General features: G+C 37.6%; 1 protein-coding gene across 2 annotated transcripts; it reads right to left on the bottom strand.

The window, feature by feature from the left end:
- Window positions 1–14,952: 14,952 nt before the first annotated feature.
- LOC133715648 (phosphatidate cytidylyltransferase 4, chloroplastic) lies at window positions 14,953–20,867 on the bottom strand. 2 transcript variants are annotated; one of them, XM_062142243.1, is made up of 7 exons: window positions 20,434–20,867; window positions 19,551–19,848; window positions 18,530–18,720; window positions 18,243–18,367; window positions 17,215–17,348; window positions 16,541–16,656; window positions 14,953–15,744 (listed from the first exon to the last, which is right to left on the bottom strand). In XM_062142243.1, exons 1-7 carry the CDS (start codon window positions 20,714–20,716, stop codon window positions 15,653–15,655), a joined length of 1,239 nt encoding a protein of 412 aa, XP_061998227.1. In that variant the 5' UTR covers window positions 20,717–20,867; the 3' UTR covers window positions 14,953–15,652. The 2 variants fall into 2 exon arrangements, with proteins under 2 accessions (XP_061998227.1, XP_061998228.1); XM_062142244.1 differs by having other exon boundaries at window positions 19,551–19,852; window positions 20,444–20,866.
- Window positions 20,868–22,074: the final 1,207 nt, after the last annotated feature.

The raw sequence follows: 22,074 nt of genomic DNA, 5'->3' as shown, positions 1-22,074 counted from the left end.
GGTGATGTTTGTCAGATCGAGATTGTGAATGTCTGTTGTACACCATCTAACTAAGAAGCTTAAAACAAGTTATCTGATCAAACCATTTAACCTTCAAATTTATTGATGACCGAATACTGATTCTAAGTTGGTCTACCTTTCTGGCTAAAGTCTACTGGTATTAGGAGTGTTTTCATTAAATTCCAACTTTTTAGTAATCATTACTCAGAGTTGTTTTATCCTCTTGGCCATATGTTGTATGTAATTCTTTTAGTGTGACCTCGAAAGAGGTTTTGGAATGTATAGCATGTTCTATGGTCATGGCAACAGCAGCACAACCACAACCTCTGCATTCTATTTGTTTTGCTTTTGAAGTTGTCTACAACATGGTTTGGTCTGCTTCTACATTAGAGCAAGTTCACCCGTTGGGTCACCGGGTCACCTACTATTCACTATTTTTTAGTGTATAGTTTCATTCTCTGGGCCAGAGGGTGAAATTAACACTAAAAAGTAGTGAATAGTGGGTGACCTGGTGACCCAACGAGTGAACTTGCTCTTAGATGTTACATCTTGCAGCTACAACAATAACAAATAAAGTTACATTGGCTATATTTCGCTGCAAGTTGAGCTATTTTTATTTAAGTTTGTCAATACATTGTCTGAAATATATTGCATTGTTTCTATATCTGGCCAGAGCCCCGTTAAGTTAGGTATGCAATTCAGTTATGATCAATATTTGAGAACCCCACTATGGCTTAAATGCAGTAGGTTATGTACATGTAAGTGGGTTGTTTTTTTTTTTTTTGTGTTTTTTTTTTTTTTATAAATAAATTTGTATATTTATTTATGTTACTGACTATTTTAAGCTCCAGAACTTGCCTTGATTGAAAGGGTTTTAAGAGCTTAAGATGTTACACCAACTCTTAAACCTCCATCTCCACATTACAAATAGATTAACATCAAATCTTTAAATATTAGGTTTGTTATCAATTATAGATTATTAACACTAAATTCTGGTGGGTACTCCATAAGTTCATGTATTACATTGCTAAGTTAAACTATTTTTTAAAGGGTCTGAAGGATAGGATGTTGTCACAAATTAGTAAATTGGCTCTAAATTGGCCCTGAACATTCATGCATTTGTTGGACTTGATCAATGCTTGTTATATATTTTTGTGCTGAATGTCAATCATGGTTGGTGTATTAGACAATTAAATTCATCACACCTTTTATATGCATTAATATAAGTTAAGACATAATGTATCATATACTACTTATACATGTATTGTCAGTGTATTATTATACATATGAATTTTTTGTGTGTGTTTAGTATTCTTTATGTGTGTCCTCCCCTAATGAACTCACATGGGTTGTGTTCCTATTGACCCCTCACATGATTAATTTAGACTCTTTCTCTTTAGCACCTTGGAAGGCCTTCATTAAACTAAGGTTTTGTTTAATAATCTAGCCAAATATTAAATCATTCAGGCCATGATGCATGAACAAAGATGGTTGGGTCTCTCACATTTAGTAGTATCATTTTGTACATTGCTCAGACCAAAAAAAAAAGAGAGAGGAAAAAGTATCATTATTGCTTGGCTAAGATATGAGGAAAATCAACACGGGTTGGCCCCAAGGATTATAATCTTATAGTTTATAATCTAATTATTGTCACCATGTAATCTAACTCTAAGGAGATTTGTTTATCTCAGGACAATTTTTTAAGAAAACGCAAATTAACGGTAGAGACTGAATGTATAGTTTTAACTTGTTATAATTTAAGTAGTTGAACTTAATTCATGTGGGTGAATTTTTTATCCATTACAGTTCCTCAAAAGCGAGAAAATGTCCGGTATATTTTAAACTTAAGAACATAAATCATTATTTTCTTTAATTTTGGAACTTTGGGACATTATCCACAATTGTGGAGAAAATTACAATCACTACAAAACCAAGGAGATTATTATCACATTCTAATATGCCCACCTCATTGACTTTTTTTATTTACTCGGCCAAAATATGCCCACCTCATTGACTTTTTTTAGGATTAATTTCAGTTTACCCCCCTGAGGTTTGGGGTGTCATCATTTCACCCCCTGTACTTTCAATTTTGAATTTTTACCCCCTAAACTTTCCAATTTCAATCAGCCGTGTCCAATTTATACTATTCCGTCTAAATTGGACTTTAAGTTTGACTTTTGAGGGCTAAAATGGTCATTTCAACATAAAAAAATTAAAAAAAAATAAAAATAAAAAAATTTCTGTTTTTTAGTTTTTTTTTTTTACTTTTTTTATTATTATTTTATCTTCAACCTATACACCACAAGTTATAATAGGTTTATAAAAACAAAAAAATACTCTAGGTGGTTGAAAGCCACTCGCTGATCTACGATATTTGTGATATATCTCTGATAAAGTAAAGAATTTTAGGATACATCCCCAATAAAGTGAAGAAATATTTGTAAAAAATAATTTTACACTTTATCTGTAAATAAATATCTGTAAAAAATGATTTTACACAAATATTTATTCACTTTATTGGGGATATACAGATATTTACAGATAAAGTGTAAAATCATTTTTTACAGATATTTCTTCACTTTATTGGGGATATATTATAAAATTCTTCAATTTATTGGAGATATATCACAAATATCATAGACCAAAAATGATTTTACACCGATATTTCTTCACTTTATTGGGGATATACAGATATTTATTTACAGATAAAAGTGTAAAATTATTTTTTACAAATATTTCTTCACTTTATTGGGGATATATCCTAAAATTCTTTACTTTATCAGAGATATATCACAAATATCGTAGACCAGGGAGCAACTTTCAACCACCTAGAGTATTTTTTTGTTTTTATAACCCTATTGTAACTTGTGGTGTATAGGTTGAAGACAAAATAAAAAAAAAAGTAAAAAAAAAAAAAGAAACAGAAAAAAAAAAAAAAAAACTAAAAACAGAATTTTTTTTTAATTTTAAATTTTTTTAAATTTTTTTATGTTGAAATGACCATTTTAGCCCTCAAAAGTCAAACTTAACGTCCAATTTGGACGGAATAGTAGAAATTGGACACGGCTGATTGAAATTGAAAAGTTTAGGGGGTAAAAATTCAAAATTGAAAGTACAGGGGGTGAAATGATGACACCCCCAAACCTCAGGGGGGTAAACTGAAATTAATCCCTTTTTTTATTTACTCGGCCAGTTATGCACTCTTTGAAATTCATTTTTTTTTTGACACCATCTTTTTCTATTGGGTGGTTCTTGTTGGACCTTCAAATTTGATATTTGAACCTCCAACTTTTTTCAATTATTAATAGAATTTGTCAAGTCATATGAAAAGATAAATAAAGACAAAGAGAGAAAAATGAAAAAATAAAATAAAATACTCTTCTTACCTCCCCCAAATATAACATTCAATTAATTTTTTTTCCCCGAAATTTCCTTATATTACCTGTATAGTTTCATAATTTACCTAAAACAATTAAGTAACAATAATAATTTTTACGGATGACCAATTATTTAATACAAAAGTAAATTCAAAACAATCTAATTTGGATCCGTTACACTAATACCGCGACTTTTACACCTCCTCTCTCTCGCTCTGCTAGGGTTAGGGTTTGAGTATTTTCGAGTTGTGCGGCGTCCCGCTTCATGGCTGCTACTATTGCCTCCATGACTGCCAGGCTAGCGACTAAGTTGTCGCTCAGAGAGGGGGAAGAACCGGTGGACTTGGGGAACCTTAGGGTTCCGGGGAAGGAATTTCTTGCTCGCCATTTTTACTTGGTGGGGAGACTCAACACTTGTAGGGCGGTGGTTTTGGATTCGTTTCGGAGTGCGGTTAGATCCATGTGGAGACTGACGGGGACGGTGGAGGTCCAACCCCGGGGTGACCGTTTTCTGTTTACGTTCACCCATGAACGTGATATTGCGCGGGTGAAGAAGGGAGGTCCGTGGGGCTTTCAACGGGCTATGATTCTGCTGAATGATTATGATGGATTCTCGGAGATTGCTGAGGTGAAGCTTGATTTTGTTTGGATCTGGGTTGTGCTTGAAGGCATCCCACCGGGTATCTTGACTGAACCCACGGTTAGGTTGGTGGAAGGGACGATTGGAGAGGTTCTGGAGGTGGATCGCTTGGCTCTTCGTCTTGGGGAAGCTCGGGTCCGGCTTATTCTCTCCATATGATCCGGTGCGTCTGGATCGTAGGATTAGGGTTTCTCCCACTGATGTCCTGACACTGCGTTCCGGTATGAGCGGCTTTTGGGGCGCTGCAGGCTTTGCGCTCTCTTGAATCACGGCGGGCAGCGGTGTCCTAGAGAGGATGAGTCGGAAACCGACACTGTGGTGGAGGAGGGCTCGCAGCAGGCTTCGGGGTCGGCTCTCCCAGCCCTTGTGTTTAGGGCTAACTCCCATCCCTCTCCATCCTTGCTTTCAACCTTCAAAGTTCCTAACTTGCTGAAGAAGAAACCAGTGCAGATCCGCCCTCTCCAGGAGCTGGCGTCTTTGCCTGGGTCTGAGGGCATGTCTGCTTCTGTTCCAATCGTGGGGGTGCGCCGCTCTAGGGAGGAGGAGACCTCGGAGGACGGTAAGAGAGCTAAACACGGTCTAGCTCTTGCCCCGGCCACTTTGCAACCGAAAAATCTTGGGTTGGAATTTTCCTTTAATGGTTTGGTGGAGGTGAAGGTGACGTTGTCTCCCAAGGTTTATAAGAAGAAAGGTAGGCCTCGGGGACAAAGAAACAAGATTAAGCAAGCGGCTTCTATGTGTGGTGGCTCTTCCATGGTGTTAGGATCAACGGAGGAGGGTCCTGGCAGTGTGCATGGTATGTGTGAGGGTGTGGCAGCTGTGTCTGCTCCCCAGTCCGAGTAGGAGAAGCTCCCCTCTGTCTACTAGGGTGTGATGAGGCCTCATTGGTTTTGGCGACGTACACCAGAAGGGTCTTAGGCGTCAAAGGAATCAAGGAGGTGTCACACTTTGGAAGCCATAGGGTTCTTGTTTTTTTAGTTTATTGCTTTTGCTGGTAGTTTCTTTGTTTGGATTTCCTTTGGTTTTTGAGTTCTCTGATGAGCTTGCATTGTAATATGAAGGGTGTTTGTACCCTTCATGCTTGACCGAGTGAGTTCGTTATGATTTACATCAATGGATTAGTCTTCCGTTACCCTAAAAAAAAAAACAATCTAATTTGGAATTTCCTTAAACTAAATTGGACTAAATTCTGCTTACTACCCTGTACTTTCAAGAGTTCATTAGTTCAATCCCTGCACTTCTAATTTAATCAGAAAAGTCTTTGCATTCTCCAATTTCATCAAATCGATCCAATTTGTCACCACTATGTCAATTTTCGAGGAAAATTTCTAAACTACTCATCTGCATTCAGAACACTAACGCATCGGCGGGCTGCCTAGCGATGGGTAGTTTGGAATTTTCCCTATGAGAAGGTCCCACGTTAGCATTTTAACAGCGAAAATTGATGGAATAGTGACTGATTGGATCGATTTGATGAAATTGGAGACTGCAATGACTTTTCTGATTAAATTAAAAGAGCAGGGACTGAACTGATGAACCCTTGAAAGTACAAGGTAGTAAGCAGAATTTAATCCAACTAAATTCATTGAATATTATGATATAGTTATTACTCAATCGGAACCCAAAACCCTTGAAATCCTTCTTTTAGCAAATTCAAAGGGATTCCAGCAACATATCAAGATCGAGAACCAAGTCTCTGATTAATTTTGGTGGAGGAGAAACCTACTCATAAGAGAGCAATATCATGTGATTTTGATTTATTCTTCTTCTCGTGGTTGAAGATACAGATAAAAAGTAGAATAACATATTGTTGTATTTCATGTTCAAGAGTGTTTTGGTAAAAATAAGGAGGTCTACTTAGCTTTTCTAATATTCTAAAAAGTAAATTAGAAGTATACGAAGTATGGAAGGTCCAAATAACAAATTTGGAGGTCCAACTAAAACCACCCTTTCCGATTGTACGCAGTATCCCAAAGGCTTTTTAGGCCCAGAGATTAATCCGTTGGGTTTAGACAGCCAAACGGACATCGCAGCCACTCCCCTAGCCACGTTTATAATTTAGTAAATAACACTAAACCAACCCAGCGTTCAAACGCAGGACATGGGGGTTCCATATCTTGAGCGGTCCTGTGAGGGGACTCAGTGCATCCACTGAACCACTTGTCGTGCATCTACTGAACCACTTTCAAATTCAATATTGTTAATAACTCTCAACCTTAACCGAGTTTATTTTTGATAAATGCCACCACTAGTGTCAGCCGCTTCTATGCCCAAACAAGTGCTCTCAACAACCCATGGTTGGTAGGATAAGCCATCATATTTGGCCACCATAACCATGAACCACTAGGCAAGACGTCATCTTGGAAGGCCACCATATCGAACCTTGCCACAAAACGACCGGAGTCAGGGTGTCGAATTTGTACATCACTCCGAGAACTCTGTAGTATTGCTACTGTTCTTTGAAAAAATTATGAGGTTATCCGCCGAGTGAGGAAGTGACAAAGCAAATACAAACCACCATCATAATCTAGCGACTCCTCTAGAGTCGTCGCAAGAGTCATAGCCATGAGTCGACAAACGTGAGCTTGAGACTTGATGCCATCTATTTAATATCAAGCACTGAAGAAAGTGTTTCTCGTGAAAACCCTAATCCTGAGAAAATTTCTGGCAAAACTTGACCTTAAAACCCTTTAAAATTTTATCCGGACTACATTCAATGCGGGTTACGAGTTCTGAACTTAATTCAAATTAACTCTTAAATTATTATATATAGTTAATTTTTAAAAAAAAAAATTTATGACAATAAATTATATGTAGGTAAGTCTTGGCAAATGTTTAGAGGCCAACTCTTTTTTTTTTCCTGGAAAAATGAATGTCTATCCAAATGACCGTGCTAGGTCCACAACAGAGTATTACAAATACTAGAGCTTAAGCTAAAGCAATAATGCAAGCGGCTCTGCCAAAAGGTCAAACTGGAGAAACCTAGCTAATAATAATACCCCATTACAAAGTGGGTTGCACAATTATTTGAAAGCAAATAAAGAAAGCAATACAACTTAGTTCTAAGAAGATTGCATCAATCAAGTCAACATCAAAGTACGTTCCTAAGCACGCAATTGTGAATTTGTGATTACAATGCAACAAGAACATGTCACTAACATAATCCCATTGATCCAAAGGTGTGTTTTTCGCGGGAGTTATGTCTATATTGTAGCTTAGTCGGAGGTGGTGGGCTTGATGCCTGTTTGTGCACCCTGTGTGCCTGGTCTGCCCTGGTTTGGCGGCGAGTTCCTTGCTTCTGCAAATGGTCGCTGCCTTCCAGTGGCGGTAATGTGTCTGCCCTCGGTAGGCGGCGAGTTCCTTGCTTCGTCAAATGGTCGCTGCCTCCTAGTGGTAGGGAGAAACTATGTGTCACTGGATGTATTTTCCAGGGGCATCATAATGGGAAAGCTGTGCGTACGGTATTCATGCTTTGCTGTAGTCGGGTTACAGATCAAGTAATCTTTCCGTTGTGTCACCGCTGCTTTATAGCAGTTAAAGCGAATAGAGTCGCCAATAGTGCGATCTTCGCTAGTTGGTGCATTGTTGAGTACATGTGTTTAGTAGAGACTCAAGATAATATGTCAGGAGGTTCTCTAGTTATCTATTGTAATCAGGGGTTCAGGCCAAATGTCCCCCCCTTGTATTCGACAGTTTCTTCAATTTAAGCCACCCAGGCTCGAGGGCATTGCACCGCCCTTTCAAAAAAAAAAAAAGGTACTCCGGTAGCTCTATATAAAATAGCAAGTAAAAGAAAATTAAAGCAAGAAACTACAGGTCCAACGCTTAAGCCCCAACGACTTGAGACTTGAGCCTTCAGCAATGAAAAAATCTCCCAAAAAAAAAAAAACGAGAAGTGCGAGCAATTTCGTCGTCTAAGGCCTCCCATAAAAAAATAAAAAAATAAGGGACACAATCTTGTTTTCATGATTCTGGTCATATTACACTCTGTGCTAAAAGACACAAGTTTAAAAACGGAAGAGAATGATTGGAAGTCCTAGCTTCAATTCCAACTTCTTCAAATTTTTAGTTTGAAGTTTATTCATAAGTGTTTAGTACCATTTGGTCTAATAACATTAGTGTTTGCAGATTAGTTGTTGTACATTCTTAGCTGTAATATTATAAGTTATTTATTGATATTTTTACTAAAAAAAAAATTATTCATATGTAATTCTATTGTTTTATGTATTTTCTGAATATAATTATCAATTAGTGAGTTTTTCATAATTAATTTGATCTTGATTCTTAATTGCAGAAAAAAGCTTATTGATGGTGGTATGCACTCTTTATTTTAGGTTCATGTAATAGCTTTATACAAAATGGTTTTATACACCGAATGGTCTCGAGCACAATGTATCTACTTCACCTTGAGCCCCCCAAATTCTTAGGGCCAACCCTGGCTAGTTCAAGACTTGAATGCAAATATTTAAACCTTATAAGATTGATTATATGTATGGGGCCGTGACCACTTACCCAATTTTAGTTTAAACATTGCCCACTTACTCCACCAAGAGTTTTTTAACCTCAATTACCCAATCTAACATTCATTGACAGTATTGCCCTCATTCACTACTCCCCTTAGACCATCGAGCAAACCCGAACCTTAGCCAGCCCAGACTCTTCTCTCCAAAATTTCCGACTGGCCTCAGCTCACCCCCCTCCTCCGTTCGTCGATCGAGACCCGGAGCTCTTCTCCATCCTCCTCTCGCTTCTCAGAACCGGAAATCTGCCATCAAAGGCCAAATCTTTGAACCTCTAAGACCTAATGAGTGGCTGGGTAGATCGATATCTGGAGGAGCACTGGTGTCCGACGGCGATGCGTGCAGAGGCGCTGGGCAGAGCACGCTAGGCACTGGGGGCCGAGGGCTGGGCAGCGAAGTGGCGGGTGGGCTGCTACGTCGTCGCTGATCTGGGTACTGCAACGATGGGGGGCTGTCGAATCTGATCTGGGTGCGGCAACGGTGCAGAGCAGTCGTCGTGAGGTCGAGATCGGGTCTTAAGGGCAGCGCGGAGATCAATTGCTCTGGTCCTGCTGTTGGGTGCGGAGATCAGTTTCTCTTGGCTGGGAATCGTGCCGGAATCAGGAAGCATGGGTGTCCACAGGGGAAGTTTGGGTGGCCAGAGAAAAATTCTGTTTTTTTTTTTTTTTTTTTTTTTTTCTGATTTGGCTGGTTTTTTTTTTCCTGATCTCGATGGGAAGAGCTCCGAGAATGGGGAAGGAAAAAAAAGAAAAAAAAAAGTGAACGTTTACAATCGAACATATAAATTGATTATTTTGGTTCACTTGAGGGCAATAATATGATTATTGGAGGGTAATAATATGATTATTGGGGCAATAATATGAGTATTGGAGGGCAATAATAAGATTACTGAGGGGCAATAAAATGTTTATTGGGGCAATAATAAAATTATTTATTTAGATAAACATCCGAAATCTTTCAAAATTCAAAACATTTTCATTTTTCACTAATTATTGACCCCCGATAACAAGTTTATTGGGGGGCAATAATATGATTATTGGGAGGTAATAAAATCAGACGCCGGAATCCGATCACCAGTCCGGCAATCGGATTCGAGATTCCGATGACCGGTCGCCGGATTCCGGCCATCGGTTGCCGGAGTCCGGTCACCGGCCGCCGGAGACCGCGGCTGGCCACTGGTCACCGGAGCACAGCAAGGTGGAGGATGACTTTTCTCTCTAAGTGAGAAAGAAGGAAAGGGCAAAAAAGTCTCAAAAATAAATAAAAAGAATTAATTGGGTAAAGGAGAAATAATCCCTTAGAGTGTTTTGGATAAATGAGGTTTTTAAACTCTTCGTTGTGCAAGTGGGCAATTGTTAAGCTGAAATTGGGTAAATGATCATTTCCCCTATATGTATTTGCCTTGTCATGAGTGAATGTTTAGAGATTAGTAACAGCTTAATGTTAAAGCATGAAAACACATTGTGTCATTGTGTGTATGTAGGGTCATTGTGTGTATGTAGGGTTGTGAGTTATAATTACCTAGACCTATAATTTGTTAGCTCGCATGATTACCTTGACTCAAGCCCTACGCATCTAGAATAGGTAGTTGACTTAGCTGGTAATAGAGGTTGATTTAGGTAGTTGATTTCACACGTAACTGGTTGAAATTAGTACATAAAAAGAGTTTTCCCTTTATACTATTAACTGGATGCAAAAAAGATAAGATAATTGTAAATGCAAGTAGCATTATTTATAGTCTTGAACACATACTTGCAAGTGTGGCTACTTGTGAAAACCTTAAGCCCTAACTTTGATTCAACCATCATCACTTTGTTTAGTGTAGTTTAGTTTAGTCTGAAAGCATTTAGAGTAACTGAATCACCAATCATGAGAAAACAAAACCATTTCTCTAACATAATGCATATAACCACCATTTGCCATGTTTTCCTAGTAAGCCTAGGTTAGTGATTGACATTTTCATATTCTCGCTTTTCGTACATGCTAGTGTTAGAGAAGAGATACCAATCCCTTCGGTACGACAACCATTTTTCTCAATCATATACTATTACTTGTACTCATTATACTTGAGGGTAACATAAATGCTAATTTCTGACCTCTCTACGCTTCGAATTGCTTGATCAATAAAAGATATGGTACACCTTAAGATCTTGGGCACGGGACCAAATACAGATGCCAATAACCTCGTTCTTCTTTAAACAATCCAAAGTAACTAGGCCTTCAGTCTTCATTCAGTCACCAGCCGCACGGAGAAACTACAACGACGAAATGATCGTTGCTCACAAACTACAAAGGAACCAGAGTACCAGACACGTCCCTCCACGTACTTCACTTGCTCTTGACGAAACAATGCCGGAGATGAAACACTATAGGTGTCATCGCCGCCTGTTCACATGAAACCCGGTTGGGTTTATGTATATTTAAAAATTTTAATTTCCTAAGTTGTGTAATGAGATAAACCCTCTCTTCTTATATACTATTTTTTGTTTTATGATTGTTTGCTAATTTTTCTTTTTCACTAATAAAAATAATATATAAATGATTTATTATTATAGTTAGTGGATGCATGGGCATACAGCATGCTTCAAAATATGTTCAATTGGTACATTGCTCTTGGATTCGCTATAGATATTGTACATCTTTTGGTTGTAGAATTTGAATGTTATGGTGTAGTACTTGATCAGGCCAAGAATCCATATATATCATGCTTCTGACAGGTGGATTTTGTCCATCTCCCTTCTTCTTCTTCTTCATGATGACCTGATTCACTTTGTTTCTTACTTTGATTGAAGCAAAATTCCATTATTCAACTGAAGTGAGTATGGAGCTCTTTCCTTCTATTTTCTCCCCACTCACAATTTATTTTCTACTGGGTAGTATTTCCTTGCCATCATATCAGAGATTCCAATTTCTTAACATGAGAAAGCTCCAAAGGAATGCTGTTGGAGCTTTAAAGTGAAGCAATCAATTTTTCTTCCAACATTTCTCCAGTTGATGTCAGCTTCACTCTATTATTTGCTTCAACTAGCTAGGGCTAGGGAAAAGAGAGATTCTTATACACAACCATGTCAGCTTACATAAGAGCTCTACAGGTCGAATCAATAAATGACTGCATACAAGAGGTTTTCTGTGAGTAACTTGAGACACCCTAAACCCTAATTAAACTACCACGAGTAATTGAAGGAGAATGAAAATTTGGTTTGGGGGAACAAATGGAATTTATTATCCTTGAATACGCATAAAAAGGCAATGAATAGGCATTTTCAGGCTCAAGGAAAGTACGAAGTATTTAGAGGAGGTGGAACCATTGCCCTCCACGAATTAGGTTCAACCCCACAATGCATCAAACTTCATCCCCGAGTAGTTTTCATTGAGCACATAAACAGAAGAACTCCATGGACCGAACCCTAAAAAAACCATTTTGCCCATCTTTTTCAAAATGCAAAAACAAACCTGCCCGCCATATGATGAAGATATATAAAAATCTTTACAACGTCCTTTCGGGGTCCTTAAGTGGACCATTTGGGAGAGAAGAAAGGGAAATAACACAGGCATTAAGTGTAAGTGGAAAAAGAGCTTTCCTTTTAGCTACATAGAATTTTCAGAAATAAAATTAATTTTTTAACCCCGTCTTGGATATGGACTCCATCTTCCATTGTTGCCTGTCACTTCCATATTTGAAAGCAGATTCTATGAAGAGGGAGAGAGGGAGAGACCCATCTAATTAAGCATCTTCTCTTTAGATATGGAAGCCCACAAAAGCAGCACACTTTTTTCAGAAGCTCTGGAGAAAGAAAATAGGAAGAAGAAGAAAGAAATCAAACCTTCCTCGGAAAGTATATATAACGATAAACAACTTTTATTAAGGAATTTTAGAGGTGAACACTTTTGTCTTGAAGAAGCCTAGGAGTGAGGGATTCAGTTATTTTGAAACAACAAAGATATGCTAAAGACATTTGGCAGCTTTTGTCTTCTTCAAAGTTTCAATTAAAATTGGGTAGGACATTACATAAAGCATAAACCCTAATTGAACAGGCCAGCCATGCATGCATTTTCAAATCAAACGCAAACCCACCACCACCATCATTATCAATCTTTCTTCACCAGAGGTTACAGAAAGCATATAGAAAAACAAAGAGACCCCACTTCTCAATCACTTACTGATCTTTTTCTTCAAATCGGATTGAAACTGGTCAATTTAGCAAGTGTGAGATATTGATCATGAAAGTAAAATGGGGTATGAAACAATTTTTTAGGAGAATCATATTCCAAAACTTGTAGAGTATGCCACATGGATCATGTAACATTTGAAACGATCTTGTTCTCTCTTTCATTATGCATATCCCCTAATCTTTCTGCATCAATTATATCATGCACGACTCTCTTTATATATCGAATCTCCTCATCAAATTGATGTTTCCTTAGTAGCAAAGAAATGAACTGAACCATGAATTCTATATGCAAGTAAAATAGGCTGCACAGAAAGAAAAGAAAAAAGAGTTATTTTCAAGGGTTTTCTTTTTGTTTCCTTTTTTTTCCCCTTAAAGATCAATAAAAGAGAAGCAAGAAGAAGCCAACGGCAAAACCATGTGAGCATCCAAAGAAAATTGGGTAACAAAAGTGACAAAAAGAAAAGCAAAAGTTGGTATGAGGTGTAGGATGGAGTGGGGTTTGAGATATCTACATGTGTGTGCTAGGGTTTTGTAATCAGACAATCTTATTAGCTCCTCTCTATCTTTCTCTCCACTTTTACAGATGCTTGCCCACCATGCATATCTCTTCCAACACACTCTCTTTTCTCCTCATTGTTTTGTTTCTCAGATTTTCTCTCTTTCTTTTCTACTTCCATTATCTCTTTCTTATTTTCTTATTAGTCAGCTTAGATAGAACGCGTTCTTTGCATCCCACACATTTTCTTTTATGCAAAAGCCCTAGAAAAGTAAGCACTCGTATGATTGTCAAAAGCCAATCTCATGCATAGTAGGCCACTCGTTAAGAAACAAAAATTGACACTACTACTCTCACCAGTCACGATCTTATTGCCCAGGACCAGGAGTACTAATCTCTTAGTTTCTCAGTACACAAATATTTGGTGGTTTTGTGGATCCACTACTAGGGCTTTGCATGGAGAAGTTGACTACAAACCTCCATTTAAGGGCAGCTGGCTTCTTTTTATTCCATGATGTTCTATCTCCATCTTTTCTAGTCGTATGGAAATCTCATCGAGCTAGGTCAACTCCAAACATTCACTAGCTTCTCATGTCGCCTTCATGCTATATTATATTTATATCTAGGATAAACATACATAAAAAACTCTCTGTCCTCCATGTTTTGGCAGACTATTTGATCTATCAATAACCTAAACTTCTGTTGATACGGTCCAAGAGTGCACTATTTTGCATGTAGCTAACACCCTTTCAATGGCTGTCATGGCTAGTGTAATAGTGAAGAAAAATGAGAATTGAGTTATGACAAACAACTAAATCATTACTTCTTTTTTTCTTTTCTTTTTTTTTTTGAGAAAAAAGAGTTGCATATTAATAAGCAATTGAAATGTACTGGATGTAAGGTCTATCATTTACCCACATTCAAACTGTAAAAACAAAAGCGCGTTCTTAACTAATACATGCGTTGGCTAAACATTTCATGAAGGTATGTAAGTCAAAGAGTTCAATTATTTCCAATATAGGAAAACATGATTTCTTTTATGTAATCAAAAATAAAAACAAGTGACTTTTTTTTAACCTAAAGGCAAGCCCAATAACTATCTGTTGGGCCATCAATATCTTTAAGGGGTGGTTAGCCTGATAAATAATTGGTGACAAGTGACTACTGACTACTTCCTCCGATTATTATCGTTCATTCGGTCATCATATAGGAGATTGACCTTCTACTCTTTTGCAGTTCACACGCCACCCAAAGAAAACAAATAAAGTGACCGGCTTGCAATTATTAGGTCAATTTGCATTAAACTACGCATACATATAGAGTGTGATGACGGGATTTTGAGAGAGAGAGAGGCCTTGGCCAAGAAGACCTTTTGTTTTGTATAAGGAACTAGGTTGACATATACGATCAGCTATGTCACTTCCAACTAGATTTGATTAAACAATTTTGAGGGTTAACTGCTAGGGAAGCCGATGATGAACTCATTAATGGGAAGTGGGGAATTGAAAAATTATTTAGTCAAATATGGAGGTCTGGATAGGATAGACGTTTTCATTGATTTATTCTAACGGTTATGTGGCATACCAACATTATCAAAACCACCAAAAGAATAAGCTGCGTTTGTTTCGAACTGTAAACGACTAAGTTCTTGGATCAAGTTGAAATTTGATATGTAGACATTTTCAACTGGACTACATTCAGAAGGAATAATAAATATTGAGAAAGAAGAATAAATAGGGAAGTATAATCAAAAGAATCAGAACTCGACTTCCATTACCAATCAGAAAGCTTCTTTCATGGTACATGTATTGAAAGAAAAGAACCACAGAAAATGGAAGCGTCTATAACCAGAGGAAATGGGTTTCCAAAGAATGATGCGACTAATTTAACAATTGAACCATTTACTTATTGTTTATTACAACAGCAGACTGCAGACACTTTAAATAAACAAATAGTAATAATTCCCCGCCATTATATTAATCACAGGCAGGGATTGGCATCATCCAACAAACATGAATATAAAGAAATGATAACAGTAAGTGTAGAAAAGAGCGTAGGGAGAGGACTAGTGATAATGGCTCAAAGCAGCTTCACTGCAAACATCGACAATAATTGGTTGACTATCTGTAGCTAGTTTGAAGCGATCACCAAGAAACAGTGTAAAACAAGTATATCCCTTGAACAGGTAAAGGTTATCAGTACCAGGTGAGTCAGGGAATGAAGTCTCAAGCTCAATAGGGTTGAAGGGCACCTTCCCTAGCTTGCATTTAGTAGATTAAATTAAACAGAAAATCTCAAGAAACTCCATCTCTGATATTATCAGCAAACAAAAAGTGTTTGCCTCTCCAACAATGTTGCAGCTGATCATCTAAACTCATGCGTCCCCTCGGCAATTTCACTTTGTATAATTTGCTTCTGTAATCTCATTAACAGTCCAAATATGCACATCAAACTCCATATAGAGGCAAGAAGGTTTTGACAAAAGAGTATGCAAGTGCACCCGTGAATATGTAACTGTCCACTCTATCCAGTATTCCACCTGCATTAATGTCAGTTGATACGATTAAAATTACAGTTACACAGTTAGAGAAGGAATATCGCAATGTATTAAATAACAGAATCAACATTATACGAGCAGGATTGTCGTCTCCAATGATATATAATTACTGGAGATACTCACTCAACTTTAATTTACAAATAACAAGCATTCTTACTATCATCCGATTAACTATGCAGTTCATTCTTATTTGTTTCGTATGTGCTTCCGATAAATTGTGATTATGGTTTGTATGAGAAAGATACGAAACATCAAAGCATGGATGTCAAGTGAAACTTCAACCAACAATGAGAAATTTAATAACCACCAGCCAAATTTTAGGCAACATATATGGAGCGAAAGTTCATTTCCACAATGTTTCTTAGCCACCAGATGCGCACAATTTTTCTTTTTGGGTCAAAGACAGGCACAAGTTAGGTTCTCCTTATTAGAGTAATAGTACACCTGCGCACAAAGGTATTCTAAGGACAACCTAACTAAGGACTTTCATATTAGCATTTTCTTCTTTTGGCCGGTAACGTCAGCATGTAGTTCGTATGTGAATGATTGAAATACATCTCACCCACTTTTACCTATGGTCAGAATGTCAGATACGATTTACTAATCCAGATGCAAATCTGGAAAAGGCTTAAATTAAGTCCTCCATTCTCAATAGGAAACTACTGTGTTTATAATCCCGATATGTAAACTTTCAAACTTAGAGGAAAGCCGCTTCCTCAAAACATTCAAAAAGACCAATGTTTTAGCACTAGATGCAATATGTGGGAAGTATTATTACCATGTCCTGGTATTAGAGATCCAGAGTCCTTTACGCCCGCATCACGTTTGATCATTGATTCAGTAAGATCACCAAAGACAGACCCAAAGAAGTTCAGAATCCCAAAAGCTATAGCGCTGACAACACACACGGATATATACATTGAATATATTAGAAGAGCTGTATTAATATCAAGGAAAAAAAAAACTGATAAAATGCAGTGAGCATTCATCTTAAAGCAAAGAGGACCTCCAAACGGGGTATAAATTGAGGAAAGAAATAAAATGATGAAAGAATAATACCCATACAGTCATACTGCACCAGGCAAGCAAACCCTATGAATTAATTATATGCAGGAGCCCATCACGTAGTAATATTGTCACTATATACATCAATCTTCACCAGATCCTTTACGGCACTTTAAATAGGCATTTATAACAGAGAATCATGTTAATTTCCTAATACTATCCAATCTGCTTCCCTGACACGTCTTAGGTGCCGACCAATTAAACCATATCAGAGACTAGTTTGTGTTCCCCATTTACTCTCTAAAGTTCCCTAGAAATTAAGTTTAAAATCACAATGATTTTTTTTTTTTTGACGTTGAATAAATTAAGAAAACCAGCATCACCTCACTCCTTAAACAAGAAATAAATTTCAGTAACTGTAAAGATTGCACGCAGGAAGACTAATACCTTAGCAAAGATTTTGGCCAGCAAAAAATCTTTGATAGTACTACAGTAGTGGCAATACAACCACATAAGCCTGCAATTGTTCCTTCCCATGTCTTCTTTGGACTAACACTAGTAAGCGGTGTCCTACCAAAAGCCTGTATTAGAGGACAGATCTCAGGGGTTTATCACAGGCATGAGGCCAACAAATATCATGTAGCAAGGAAATCCTTCACAATTGCATCAACGAAACTAAAAGATCGAGCTAAAAAACATGGATGTCATTGATTGATTCTGTATACAGACAAAGAACTGTGCGTCTTGAAATCTTAGAAACCTAGATAACACGAAAATGGAAAACTTTGCAAGGCATATAAGGAAGTCGATACATAAAAAGACACACACACACACACCAAAAAGATGTACAAACTGCTAAGTAATCCAACTTCTCACATTATTGATGCCAAACTAACTACGATCTTATGAACTGAGATGTTAAGCTGCTTAAATAGTTGGAAAAAAAAATATAATCAAATAAGCTCTGAGAGACACATTAACAACCCAAGGATGGATTATAAGAGAATGTGGTAAAAGGAACATACTAAACCCTAGTAAATTTGATTCAAGATGGAATCCATCCAGTTTTCACATGTTCGAAATGCAGATAAGAAGCTTTTAGCGCAGATTTAACACAGGAATTGCTAGTCATCACCTGTGTTACCAAAGATCAAATTAATAACATTTGTCATTTTCATGGTCCTTTGTTGTAGGAATTTCTTGGTTAAACTTGGATTGCATACCAATTAAGAGGGATGAAAAGGACTCCACATTTGACCATGATATCCATATGTGAACCATACTGTCTAATTTGTGCCAGTCTGTCATGAGTGCTCAAGAAGCCCACTCTCGAACCTCAGTTGCATGGCATATTTCATAGAATTGAGAATACCAAGAAAACTAAACTTAAAAGAAAATTTCCAAATGAACAACCATAGATCTATAACAAATTTCATTGTAGATGTGCTGCAGAGCAATTTCAAGAGCCAAGATACCTTGCCACCCATAAAAGCATAAGTGTCGGCTGCAATAATGCTGCTGAATGAAATCAAGGTTGCAACAAGGCCAACGGTCCACTGAGCTTGTCCACCGAGAAGGATGGGCCATGATGCTCCAATTCCTGCCAAAGGAAAAAAACTATATAGGATTCATAGCTTGATGAGGGCTCAATACATTTTCCTTTCAAAATAATGGATGGTGACTCTTATGGTAGACACAGGAAAAGTTGGAGCTAATTTGGGAAAAGATCTGCCTGTGCCACAATCTATGCTCAACTTCTTACCAGTGTTTAAGGCTGGGGCCGCTAAACCACATCGAAGCTTAACCCAAAAGCAGGGAAGATATCCACAATAAAATAGCCCAAACATGGTGCTACTGAGCTGTGCAAAGCGAGGATTTCCTCTCTGTAAATGCAATGCCATAGCAACCAAAAAGGCAGCAGATGTCACAGAAACATCAATCTGACCGCGATACCTGCACATCAGAAGCTGTTATTATAAATCAGCATCCACCCACTTTACAAAACCAAGTAAATAACTACAGAAATCAGTATGAGTGGGGGAAAAAAAATCCACTGATGCATCTCACCAACAGAGAGAAAATATATAAGGTGAAGTAGTACGCAATTAAAACAAAATTACTTTTGCCCACACTTAATTTTTTCAAAAACATGGATGAAGAAGAATCAGTATAGACACTCTAATGGAGCAATGTTTAAATCAGCAGTACTGAGCTATACATATCCAGAGAACCCAAGTTTTTGCAACATCATGGAGTTGCAATGAACAAGAGAAGTGCTCAACCATGAAAAGGGGATTTATACATGGGATATGTCAATGGTGTCATTACAATACCCACTACGCTATAGGTAGAAGAAATCAGAAACAAGGTAAACGAATTTTGTCTTATGTGAGCATACTGAAATCAAAAGGCTGACTCCACTATCATACCGACATTGATTGAAGTGTCAAACATTGATTTTTTTTTTTTTTAGTACATATGAAACACTGTATCTCAACAGAAGGAAATTTTTTCTTCCTTTACCTTTTCCTGAACAAGGATACGATGACAAAATGGAAACTTCAAGAGTAAAGCACCTATCTGGTTACAAAACAACTTTGCCCACCCAGATTTCTGAGAACATCAAGGACATGGCTAATAATATACTACTTTTACAAAGCAAGCCAACCCGGAACTAACTAAGATTTTAAACAGCTTCCAATTTAATTGACATGTGATAATTATATAATCGACAAACCATAAATGTGACAAAATATCATCAAAAAGTAACAAAGCAATCTTACAAGGTAAGTAAGGGCATGAGAGCACAAATAACAGAACAAACTCGTGAAACGTATCTAGGTGGAGGGGTCATTCCTGCAGTAATTCCACGACTCCTGACCAATTCAAAATACTCCCGTGCGCCAACAAATACAGCTGCTGCCACAACTGTTGTGAATACCCATCCTCCAGCCAACACAACAATTCCAATAGATAATCCAATGCCAAGTCCAAAAACAATCCGTTTTTTTAACTGACTTGCCTTCTCTTGATTCTCTGCGACCGCATCTTCATTCACTGACAATTCATGGCCTTTGTGGACTTCCTACAACATATTCATTTCAGTTTATTCTGTCAACAGATTTTCACAACCTAACAAATATATGTACATATATTAATATGAGGACAGAACTCTAGTGGTTCAATACGAAATTCTAACACAAATCTTTGTATAACCTCCGAATGACATGTACATCACAAAGTTACAGCCTTAATCCTAAACAACCTTTTTTAAATTTCATAACATTACTCAATACTTCTACAAACGCTATCAAAGTTCCCAATGTTTCGAATCCTTAGCATGCATTGCCTTAATAGCATTAACTTTCTCAACAGGTCAAACTATGTCCTAGAATTTTCGTACTAAATAGTTTCTTTCTCTATCCCAATCTTTTACATCTCAATACCAACCACATTAAGCCATTAAAGCAAGTTCCTTTGAGCTCTAAAGCCACAATTAACACCACCAACTTCACCATAATGTCACTCTCAATCACAGCCAAACCAAAATGCTATAAAAACCAAAAATCACTGTTGTAAATTATAAACATGCATCGCCTCGACAAAATTAACTTCTTCATGTTCCAAATTTCGAAGTAAAAAAGTGAAAATCATTTTTTCTTTTACCTCCAAGTACCTGTTTGGCATTGCCGTCGGGCAGATGGTCCGGGTCGGCCCGAGCCACGGCGGCGATTAGGCGGCGGCGGTGGCGGCCCAAGAAGCCTCTAGTTGGGCCGAGCCCAACAACAGGTCTAGCTACATCGATGGAGAAATCTAGACCACCCAATTTGGCGCGGGAACGAGGGAGAGTAACGGCGGAGGGACGGCAGGGACAGGCGGAGAGAGAGGAGAGAGAGGGCGGGAGTGGCCTGCTGCAGCGATTGAGGTCCAAATACGACGTCGTAGCCATGAAGAAAAGGGGGATTTGAATTAGGGGTGGGAGAGTGAGGTTAATAAGAAGAGCATGTCGGGATTATGATTTTTCTGGTGCCGATTGTGGAGGCGGAGGTGTCGAGGAGTTGATATCATGTACACTCGTATTTTTGTTTCCATTCTAATATTTCTACAATTTTTGTTTTTGAATAATGTCCTTTTTCTGTCTTTTACTTGCACGTTAATTTTTATTATTTTTTTTTATAACTTTTTTCTTTGAAATACAATCGGGAAAACATACAATAAGGAAAAATCTCGGACAACACCCCTTTCAAACTGATCCAACTGGAACGCTTGCGACACATATAGAGACAAACAATTATGCCAAACAGTAGAGAAACAGTCTTCAAGGTTGAAGTTTGCAATTTTATCAGCAACAAAATTTACCTCCTGGAATATATGACGAAAACGGATGAAATTGAAGGAGGAAGTCGGCTGCAAAATTTATGTAACTATAGTCTTGATCCTCGAAGAAACATTCACTTTCCCTAAAGTGGAATCAATAAGAATTTTTGAATCTCCTTCCACCAAAACATTAGGGAAGTTATAGAACTATGGAGCATGAAGAGCGTCTCTAAGAGATGTAGCTTCAGCAACAAGGACAAAAGCACTTCTAATTTTTTTTTTCAAAAAACAAAATAAGTAGAAGCTGAGCCCTGCTTAACAGAATTATCAAAATTAATTTTAATCTGATTAGGATCGGGTGTTTGCCCCATTTGATATGAAAGTACTTTGAAACTTTAGAATGATAGATTTTAGGGTTAGAAATGCAGTAGTTAGTTCCCAACGTAGCAGCCTCAAAGAAAGTTTGAGTTGGAGAAGGAACTAACTGCTGAAAAATAACCTTGTTTAGTTGTTTCTTGTATGCCAAATAGACCAAGAAAGGATTAAAATTTGAGCTATATAGTCAGTTGTAACATTAGAGTCATGAAAAAGAGATTCTACTCGGTCCAGAAAGGAGCCAGACTAGCATACAGGAGTAGGAAAAGAGGTTGGTACGCCAAACAGATTGAGTAAACTCACAATGTAAAAATAAATTATCCAAATTTTCAGTGACAATTAGGCAAAAAGGCCAAGAAGAAGGTATATTCTGGTTATAGACAGAAAGTTTATCTCTTGTCTTTAGCTTATTTCTCATTAATGTCCAAGCAAAAATTTTAACCTTAGGAGGCATAGTTAACTTCCACATTTTGCTAAACAAAGATGATTTAGTGTGAGCAGGAGAATGCTAAGCAATTAACCATGAAGCACTCTTAATAGAAAACTTACCAGATTTAGAAGGTCCCCATATATACTCATTTGGCATAGGAGTGACAAAAATTGGAACAGCTAGAA

Source organism: Rosa rugosa, chromosome 6 (genome assembly GCF_958449725.1).
Source record: "Rosa rugosa chromosome 6, drRosRugo1.1, whole genome shotgun sequence".
Lineage (NCBI taxonomy): Eukaryota > Viridiplantae > Streptophyta > Magnoliopsida > Rosales > Rosaceae > Rosa > Rosa rugosa.
The sequence above is the reverse complement of the archived record's forward strand: the minus strand, read 5'-3'. Positions and strand labels throughout refer to the sequence as shown.